Consider the following 10,717-nt stretch of genomic DNA (forward strand, 5'->3'; position numbering starts at 1 on the left):
TGTGCATTCCTAAAATAAATGCATAAATATATGGAAATGTTTCAGAACTGTAAATGATTCATGATTTTCGATGATAGCACAGTTGCCAACAGAAAACTGTTAACATTGCTGCTTAAATTAGCACAGAAATCTGACTATTTTCGAAAAGATTACAACCGGGGAAGTAAAACGATTTGAAGAATGAGGCACACCATGAGGTAGGTAGGTGTGAAGGTAATAAATTATTAACAAGATGTGGTTCTGACCAATGGCCAAAGCTTGTTGGATTTCCTCTATAATTTGCATGATTATATGTGTTTATCAGATTTTATTGGCCACTCAACATAAACATTCAGCAGTCATGATTGAGGCAGTTTACCACCACCACAACCATGGTGCAAATACCGGTATCATTATTCATCCGATTGATGTGGTATGTCTTTCTTATTTTTATTGACAATGCTTTTGAATGCTGATTTCCCACATAAATAAGATAAAGGCACACAGATGATCATGAGAGCTGAAAAAACCCCATAAAGCCGTATGGAGAAAAGTTGACTTCGACAGACTGGCAGAGTATTAATTAGATGGTGACAATTGGGAAACGTTGATGTACAAAAGGACCTGGATTTCCTGTACACCAGTCACTGAAAACAAGCACGCAGGTACAGCGAGCAGTTAGGAAGGCAAATAATATGTTGGCCTTCATTGCAAGAACATTTTAGAGCAGGAGAAAGGATGTTTTACTGCAGCTGTACAGGGCCCTGTTGAGACCATACCTGGAGCACTGTATGAAGTTTCAAGAAAGGATATAGTTGCCATAGAGGGAGTGGTTCAAGTTCACCAGATTGATTCCTGGGATGGTAGGATTGTTGCATGAGGAAAGATTGGGTCTGTATTCACTGGAATGTAGAAGAATGAGAGGGGATATCATTGAAACATTAAATCCTGACTGGGGTTGGGGAGGGGGGGTGGGAAGGAGGGGGGCGTCTAGAACAGTGGTGGGCAACATTAGACCCAGAGACTACATGCGGCCAATTTGGGTTCTGAGTGCAGCCCATGAGACAATTTGTTGACCGTTGCCCATATGTTGCCCAAATCATATTCCACTGATTTCTGTCCCTGTAGTTTTTTTTCCACCCGGTCTGACTGAAGTGATTCACATGTAAAGCAAGGACAAGAGAAGTGAGGTACGTGCTGATTGTTCACAACATTGACTGTGAGAGCCGTGCGCTCTCTCTGCGTCCATAGTGTAAATACTTATTTTGTTTTTACCATTTGAAGTTGATGATGGTTCTATTAATATATAAATATGATTAAGCTTTATCTCAAACTTGTTATGAAATGTTCGGTGTGTATTAAATGTATTTAATCTTACTCATGGGGTCAAGGTTAGTGAACAAGCCCGATTTCAATTTTGCAGCCCACTGAGATGAAGGAGGGCCACTCATGCAGCCCACTCACTCCTCCAGAACAAGTCACTAGAATTCAGTCTCAGGCTATGGGGTCGGCCATTTAGGAGTCAGATGAAGAAAACTTCTTCACTCAGAGAGTGGTGAACCTGTAGAATTCTCTACCACAGAAGGCTGTGGAGGCCTGATTATATTTAGAATCATAGAATCCCTACTGTGCAGAAGAGGCCATTCATCCCATTGAGTCTGCGCCAACTCTCCAACAGAATATCTTACCCAGGCCATTTCTCCCACTCTACCTCCATTAACCCACACATTTCCCATGACTAATCTAACCTAGACATTTTAGGACATTAAGGGGCAATTTACCATGGCCAATCCACCTAACCTACACATCTTTCAACAGTGGGAGGAAACCAGGGCACCTGGAAGAAACCCACGCAGACATGAGGACAACGTGCAAACTCCGCACTGACAGTGACCCGAGTCCTGAATTGAACCCGTGTCCCTGGAGCTGTGAGGCAGCAGTGCTAATCACCGTGCCTGTTTAAGAAGGAAAGAGAAAGATTTCTCGGGTGGGATTTTCCAGCTGTACTTGCCCTGAGACCGGAAATACCTGTCCGAGGTCAATAGACCTTTGTGTGATCCTGTCCCACCCTCTACGATTCCCGTGGTGGGTGGGACAGTGTCAAGGACATGGGAAGAGCATGGGCGTATGATGTTGAGATAGAGGATCAGCCATGGTCATATTGAATGCTAGAGCAGTCTCGAGGGGCCGAATGGCCTACTCCTGCTCCTATTTTTATTGCATTTTGCGTAATATTCAGTTTGAAATATTTTGCTTTTGTGCCTTATACCTAACATTGAATGTGTAATGGAAATATTAAGGGTATTACAATTGTACTGAGACATCTCAGAGTGGGAGATGCTGTAGAGAGAAAAGTTAGCTTTTATTACACTTTCCTTCATTTTCAATTTGAAATATTTTGTGATGTACATTTACAAATGTTAAGGATAAGATATATCTATTTTGTGGAATAAAAACACAAGGCGCGTCTTGCTGTTTTTTTCATTAGCCCAGGCCGTTTTAAACTCAAACCAGACTACATTAACACTGAAGACTCCCTTATCCAGCCTTTGGAATGACCTTCCTCTAATGTTGAGATACTGCTTTACAACAGCGAATAAAAAAAAGACATATGTCCTTTTTTTTCCCTCTTGTTTTGCAAACGTCTCTGGATTCCCAGGCAAGGGAGTATCATCGATGGGAAATGTCCTTGGGATTTGTTGACTTGTAGCCCTACCTAAGCTTGCGAGGCGTGGCACATTGTCGGGCACGTCCTGTTTTCACGCTAGGCACACAATCACCTCTGAATTGGGAGGACCTTGGAGCATCTGAGTGGAATGTTATTGATCTGTTGCGTTCAGCAACACCGGCAGAGAAGAGCAGTTCGCGAGAGGTGGGGAGGCTGTGTGGGAATGGAGATGATCTCCTTTGCGGATGCTGAAAGGGGAATTTTCAGGAGAGGAAATTATTTAGGGCGCAGTGACTGTGTTGTAAGCTTGATGTGATTGTGTTAAAATAGACGGGCAGAGAGCGATGTACCAAGAAAAAAAAATGCTTCCCTATTGAGAAGGGGTTTTAGGGCAGTCTATATTAACATAAGCATTGTGGGGGTAGAGCGAGCACTTTCCATCTCAGCGGTTTCAAACTGAGCAGAAATGTCTTTTGTGATTGAGGGGCTGATCCATTGCCCTCCCGAAGCTCACGTCCACAAATAGCCTTTTCTTCCAATCTGAATGCAGATTCCAGCATTATGGAGTTCTCTTGTGCCTGTGTGGCTGTTACCATTCTCAGACCATGTGTTCCTCCCCCTCATTCCCATTTGCCTGGCAAAAAATACCCCCTTTTTTTCTTAAAAAAAAGAAACGTGTTATATTACAAACCGTTAACTTTAAAAAAAATTGATTACTAATTATCCTGAAAGCTTCCTCTCGCGCGATGAACTGTCTTTTTTGATGCTTGTTTCAGTTTCTGTAAATTACATTTCCAGCTCCACCATTTTCGAAAGGCGTTAAAATTATAACCATTCAATCATGGGTTTTAAAACTTAAATTGCGGTACCATCAATTGTAAATCAATCAGTTAAGAGCGAGGGGCAAATAAAATGTGCCGAGCCTTAAGTGTTTTAACCAATTCCTTCTGCTCAAAGTGATGTTTGTACCTTTATTCTGAGTCATTAATTTTAAAAAAGGGACATTTATTAGATGCGGTTTTTTTGCCCCTCTGTGTTGGCCCAGTTGGATAAACCATTCAAGAAATCTCGCTGGAAATGACACAGAGCAGTTAACATGGTGCAGGAATGGATATGTTTACCTGTGTTATTTGTCTGCACCGGGCCTGTTGTTATTTGATAGCAAGTTGACCCTCTATGACACATGGCTGCGATTTCTTGCTTAGAAGGAACAAACGAGAGAGAAGGCGCTGCCCTTCCATCTCCCTCCCCTCCAGCAACTTGTTATCACACGGAATGACAGTATGTTCGAGTGATGTCGCCAATACAGTGTGGATATTTCTATCCAAACCAAGCTGTGGTGACGGTCCAGGAATCTGGTGCCCTGCAAAGGAACTTGCAAGGCAATTTCCGAAACCATCACCCAATTGTCTCCACTATAAGCTGATACCCAGGCGATAGGTATTCTTTATTGTGTGTGCGCTGGCGAGGGAGGATTTGCAATTCTCTAACTCGCCGGGGTCCGTTCCGACGAAATTACCCACAGTTGACAAAAAAAAATCATTTTATCTGAACGCGAGCTGCAGACATCAGCAGCTCAAACCTTCAGGTCCCGCCTCCAGCATCAAGGCTGCGAAGTCGCTCGGTGGAATAACAGTTACAACAAAGAGAGGTTTGGACTTGTTCCTGGCAGAATCTGAGACCACCAGCTTTTACCGTGATAAACGTGGCCGGACAACACTTCATTCTCAATCGCCAGGCGGGGGGTGCGTAATATACCCTGAAAGGTTGCTGCTGGGTTTCAAGTTTGACCCGCTTGGTTTTGTCAAATATATATATATTAAAAAAACACCTCCAGGCAATAAATCCCATCAGTAAACAAATCACAGAAAGAGGTCCCAGTCAGGATGATAACGCCCGTTTGTTGACATCTGCTTACAAATATGGTCCACTATACAAGCATGGGTCATTATTAACGGCAGCAATGATAAAATGCGACCGTGGCTTGTGTCCGCCCTATAGGTGATCCCAGCACGACTATTAGAGAGAGCCCAAATCTGATCTTAAGCATGGTTAATTTGACAGGAAAATAGCCCTTTGCAACACTGTGCAGACCATAACATTGATTTTAGTGACTGCCTCATTAACATGTCTGCACAGTGACAGCAAACTCATTTTATTTGAGGGGTGGGGGGAGATTCAAGATACACAATAAAACCTTTTAGGTTTGAGATATATTTGGACTACCTGTTCTATAAGGGCGGGGAGAGAGACCATCTGCAGCTTTTCATTGTTTCATTGTTAGGAGTTGTGGAGGAGAGAGGGAGGGAGGGGAGAAAGGGGGAGGGAGGGTGGGAGGGGAGAGAGAGGGAGGGGGAGAGGGAAAGAAAGAGGGAAGGAGAGGGAGGGGAAGAAAGAGGGAGGGAGGGGAGGGGAAGAAAGAGGGAGGGAGGGGAGGGGAAGAAAGAGGGAGGGAGGGGAGGGGTAGAAAGAGGGAGGGAGGGGAGGAGAGGGGACGGTCCCATTCACTAGCTGCTCCCTAACTCCCTCCCCGGGCCAATGAGGCGGTTCTCCGCCTCACCTCTGCCCGCCGAGTGTGTCTGATGCCATGGGGCATTGCTGGGCGGCAGAGCCGGGGCTGAGACTGGCGCAGGAGACGGCGAGACGGTGCTGAGAGCGGCTGGGCGAGGGAGAGAGAGACTGAGAGAGAGAGAGAAGGCAGCCAGCTCCCTGCCCCCTTTCCAAACACACACACAAAGAGAGAGAGAGAGAGAGAAGGCAGCCAGCACCCTTCCAAACACACACACACACACAAAGAGAGGGAGAGGGAGGGAGGGAAGGCAGCCAGGAGGAGCTCAGACCCTGCTGCCGACCCGGGAGGGAGGGGAGAGCAGCTGAGGGTCGATCTATATATTGTCCAGAGCCCCCTCCCCAGCCAAAAGCGGCAGTGGGTGCCCCCTCCCTGTGGGAGCAGACACAAAGGCAGTGGGGGTGAGCTGCGGCCCCAGGAGCCGGCCACTGCCTTGGCTTGGGGCTCCTACCCGGGGAGCCTCTCTCTGTTCAATCCTTACTCCAGCCTCTCTCCTCTCTTGTCTCTTTCTCCCTCCCTTCCCCCCCTCTCCTCCTCCCCTACCCCCCACCCCCCTCTCCCTCCCTCCCTATACCCTCCCCTCCCGTTTTGCTTTGTCTGATTCCTTCCTGCTTCTCCCGGGCTCAGCCTCTCCTCTCTCTCTCCCTCTCTCTCTCTCTCCTTTACATTAAAAAAGATGCCGAGCTCCCTGTTCGCCGACATGGAGCGGAACCCCGGCGGCAGCAGCAACAATAACAGCGGAGGAGGAGGAGGAGGAGGCGAGGCGCTGGATGACCAGAGAGCGCTGCAAATTGCCCTGGATCAGCTCTCGCTGCTCGGGCTGGACAACGACGAGAACTCCATTTACGACAACGAGCCGAGGAAGAAGAGCGTCAACATGACCGAGTGCGTGCCCGTGCCCAGCTCCGAGCATGTCGCAGAGATCGTGGGGAGGCAAGGTAAGGAGCAGCCCAGGGCTTGTCGTGGCCCTGCTGGCTTCAAAAAGTGGCAATTTGGTGCTGACTTGAGCTGATGGGATACAATTCATTTCTATCCTGTGTCGAGGACTGTATCTGTGTACAGGCTGCTGATACAATGTATCTTTCTCTTGTGTACCTCTGTACAGGCTGCTGATACAATGTATCTTTATCCTATCTGTGTACATGCTGCTGGTACACTATCTTTACCCTATGTTATGTGCAGGCTGCTGATACAATGTATCTTTCTCTTGTGTATCTCTGTACAAGCTGCTGATACAATGTATCTTTACCGTAGGCTGCTGATACAATGTTTCTTCTATGTTGAGTGCAGGCTGCTGATACAATGTATCTTTGCCCTATCTGTGTACAAGCTGCTGATACAATGTATCTTTGCCCTATCTGTGTACAAGCTGCCGATACAATGTATCTTTGCCCTATCTGTGTACAAGCTGCTGATACAATGTATCTTTACCCTAGCTGTGTACAGGTTGCTGATACAATGTATCTCCTATGTTGTGTGCAGGCTGCTAGGTACAATGCATCTTTCTCCTATTCGGCTCTGGCAGAGTCATCCAGATTTGAAGCGTTGGCTCTGTTCTCTCACTACAGATGCTGTCAGACCTGCTGAGAATTTCCAGCATTTTCTGTTTTTGTATCTTTCTCCTGTTTCCAGGCTGTTGATACAATGTATCACTATCCTGTGTATCTGTGCACAGGCTGCTGTGTCTTTTCCCTTGTTCCTATCTATATACAGACTGTTGATACAATGTATCTACTCACTCAGTGTATCTTTATTCTGCAACAACGTGTCTCTTTATTCGGTGTATCTTCATTGCATCCTGTCCAGTGAAACTATGCATCATTGCTCTCTCTCTCACTCTGTGTGTCTGCACCTTATTCTACAACATGGATACATCCTCAGCCACAGTGATCAATGTGTTGTCTCTTTATTGGGGGGCTGGTGTGCCGGAGCTAGTTGCAAATAAATCATCAGAGTGATGATCACAAAAGGAAAGTGCAGAGCTGTAGGAGAGGGGGGATCTTGGAGTGTTTTCACTGCTTTGTGCGCTCTCTCTGAGTAATGGGGATTACAAAGGAAAGTGCAGGCATGCGAGAGGAGCGCATTGTGCAGAGGGGGAGAAATGTCTGAGCTTTTTGCTCTGATTTTCATTCTGCTTCTTGTGTTTTTTAACGAGTTTGAGAGAATGTTTTGTGACTAAACGATGGGGTTTTTTTTTCTCCCTCTTTTTTTTGCTGTAAGGTTGCAAAATCAAAGCTTTGCGGGCAAAGACCAACACTTACATCAAGACCCCGGTGCGTGGGGAGGAGCCAGTGTTCGTGGTGACCGGTCGCAAGGAGGATGTGGCCATGGCCAGGCGGGAGATCATCTCGGCGGCCGAACATTTCTCCATGATCCGCGCCTCCCGCAACAAGAACACTGCGCTGAACGGTGCGCCGCCGGGTCCGCCTAACCTTCCGGGCCAGACCAGCATCCAGGTGCGGGTCCCCTACCGGGTGGTGGGGCTGGTGGTGGGGCCCAAGGGGGCGACCATCAAGCGGATCCAGCAGCAGACCCACACCTACATCGTCACGCCGAGCCGCGACAAGGAGCCGGTCTTCGAGGTGACCGGCATGCCGGAGAACGTGGACCGGGCGCGGGAGGAGATCGAGGCTCACATCGCCATGAGGACGGGCGGCCTGATCGAGCTGACGGACGACAATGACTTCCACGCCAACGGCACGGACGTGGGCTTCGAGCTGGGCGGCCCGGGCAGCCTGTGGAACAAGCCCAGCCCCGGCCGCAAACCCTTCGCCACTTACCGCAACGACAGCTCCAGCTCGCTGGGCAGCGCGTCCACCGACTCCTACTTCAGCCCGGCCGGCCGGCTGCCCGACTACAGCCCGCCCGCCCACTTCCCCGGCGGCGGCGGCGGCGGCGGGAGCGCCGGCGGGAACTTCGTCTACGGCGGGAGCGGCGCCGGGGAGCCCCTCGCCGCTCCCCTCGCCCCCCCTCACCCCGCCGCCGACCCCCCCGACCTGCCCTTCGACTCCCCCGCCTTCGACCCGGCTCCCGCCCCGCCGCCCTCCGCCCTGCTCTGGTCGCAGTTCGATCGTCCCAACCCGCCCGCCGCAGCCAACGGCGGATCCCCGGCGCCGCAGCAGCAGCGGCGAGCCAACTCGGCGGGAATCCCGCCCCCGCGCCTCTCCCCGCCCCCGCCGCCCCCTCCTCCTCCTCCCCCGCTGCAGGTGAACGGCGGCTCTCCCGCCGGCGGGGAGCACCACCCGCTGGCCCGCCGGGTCCGCAGCGACCCGCTCAGCGGCGTCCCGTCCCCCATCGGCTTGGTGCCCTTTGCCAACGGCGGGATTCCCGCCGCATCATCCTCCGGCGGCGGCGGCGGGCTCCCCGCCGAGCCCAGCGGCTCTTGCTCGTCCTCCTCTTCTTCCTCCTCCTCCTCTTCGTCCTCCTCCTCCTCCAGCATGAGGCGGAAAGGCAGCCGGGACTGCCTGATGTGTCTGGAGAGCGAGGTGATCGCCGCCCTGGTCCCCTGTGGCCATAACCTCTTCTGCATGGAGTGTGCAAACAGGATCTGTGAAACCAATGAGCCTGAATGCCCTGTATGCCGCAAGGCTGTAACTCAGGCTATCCGCATCTTTTCTTAAAAACAAACAGCAAGGCAGAATTAGCAGCAGAAAGTCCTTTGCAATGCTGCACTAACTAAGATCAGTAGAATTAACAGCAGATTGCAATACTGCAGTTGCTAAAGATCCACAGAATTAGCAGCAGAAAGTTCTTTGCAATGGTGCAGTTATTAAGATCAGTAGAATGATCAGCAGAAAGTCCTTTACAATGCTGCAATCACTTTAAGATCCACAGAATTCGCAGCAGAAAGTCCTTTGCAATGCTGCAGTTATTGAGATCAGTAGAATTAGCTGCAGATTTGCAATGCTGCAGTTAAGATCAGTAGAATTAACAGACTTGCAATGCTGCAGTTATTGAGATCAGTAGAATTAGCTGCAGATTTGCAATGCTGCAGTTAAGATCAGTAGAATTAACAGATTTGCAATGCTGCAGTTACTGAGATCAGTAGAATTAGCTGCAGATTTGCAATGCTGCAGTTAAGATCAGTAGAATGAGCAGCAGAAAATCCTTTGCATTGCTGCAATCACTTAAGATCCAGAAGAGCAAAGTTAGCAAAAAAAAACTACATATCGCGTATATTATGTGAAATCGCAGGTTTAAAAGAGAATTCTAAATGAGAATTGCGTTACAGATTGAAGTATTTTATTCTTTTTTGACTTGAAAAATTATATTTCGTATGGCAGATGTTTACAAGTATTTTAATTTAATTTCAGTGAGACTTTTTTGTAGCTGGGTTCAAATCTTTTTATTTTCGATGGCCTTAAACCAGGGCTGGAACACTGTATAATAGTTTTGTTAATATCTCAACACAATACTGTTGTCTGGGTCCTGAGAGACCACAACCGTGTATCAATACAAGCAGTATTCAGGAGGATAGAGATAGAAGTGGATAAGAGAGACTTTTAAAATTAAAAAAACCCGCTTCACCCAGCGTATTTTCTAGTCAATGATATAAAACATATTTTATTCTATATTATTACGAAAACATAATTATAAAAGCAGCAAAAATCAATGAAAGGAAACAGTTAAGCTTTCTAACATTTGTACAAGTAGAAACCAGTGAAAAATTACAAATTCTGTTGCACCGCTATAGTTTTTAGTATTTCTATTTTAATACATTTGTTTACCACTTGTTTATGTATATGTAGGTGAAGTTACTTGATCGTAAATGTACTTTATTGAGAAAAGTTTAAAAACGAAATATATTTTATTTTATGATAAAGGGCCTTTAACCTCATGGTCAAATACTAATATTATATTTGCTGAGACAAGAATTGAAATTGTATCAAGAGTTTTATTTTTCTGACATTTAAAGTTCTACATAATAAAGGTAAAACTTAAGTAATGGTGCTACTTCATGTTTTTTTTAAGTATTTCTATATAAATAAAATTGGTACATGGAATCAACAATTCTTGAAGCATTTGTTGGTCTTAATGTATACTACACGCATTTATAGACACACTGCAAACTGCCAAAATGGTACAGTATTTAATGAGGAAAGTTCCAAACCTCTTAATTGACAAAATTTGTGAATGGGTTGATAAAATCACTGACATATTTGCTTCAGAATGGGGAACCTTGTTCTACTGTGCATGCACACTGTAGACCCGTAGATTTGCTTAGAATCTGTGTTAAAGTAATGCTTGAGATAATGTGGAGAAAACGATATACTACAGCTGGTTCAATAGTTGCTGCACGTGCTGTTTGGCTTGTAGTTCAGACTTGTTGTTAATTTGCAATAAATACCAACTACTTTTTAAACGATTGTGGCTTCTTCCAGAGTGTTGGATAGGAGAAGTGCAATTGATTGTTTAATCTTCATTTCCAACTACTTCATTTTAAATTGGGTGCACCCCTAGCTAGTTCTGGTGCTCGGTGCGGTTGTGAAATGGTTTTTCGG

The 10,717-nt window shown here is 47.1% G+C and overlaps 1 protein-coding gene across 1 annotated transcript; it reads left to right on the plus strand.

Moving 5' to 3' along the window:
• Positions 1-5,500: 5,500 nt before the first annotated feature.
• mex3b (mex-3 RNA binding family member B) lies at positions 5,501-10,215 on the plus strand. The gene is made up of 2 exons (XM_078241546.1): positions 5,501-6,154; positions 7,437-10,215. Exons 1-2 carry the CDS (start codon positions 5,893-5,895, stop codon positions 8,834-8,836), a joined length of 1,662 nt encoding a protein of 553 aa, XP_078097672.1. The 5' UTR covers positions 5,501-5,892; the 3' UTR covers positions 8,837-10,215.
• The last annotated feature ends 502 nt before the right edge of the window (positions 10,216-10,717 follow it).

This window comes from Mustelus asterias, chromosome 24 (genome assembly GCF_964213995.1).
Source record: "Mustelus asterias chromosome 24, sMusAst1.hap1.1, whole genome shotgun sequence".
Classification (NCBI taxonomy): Eukaryota; Metazoa; Chordata; class Chondrichthyes; order Carcharhiniformes; family Triakidae; genus Mustelus; species Mustelus asterias.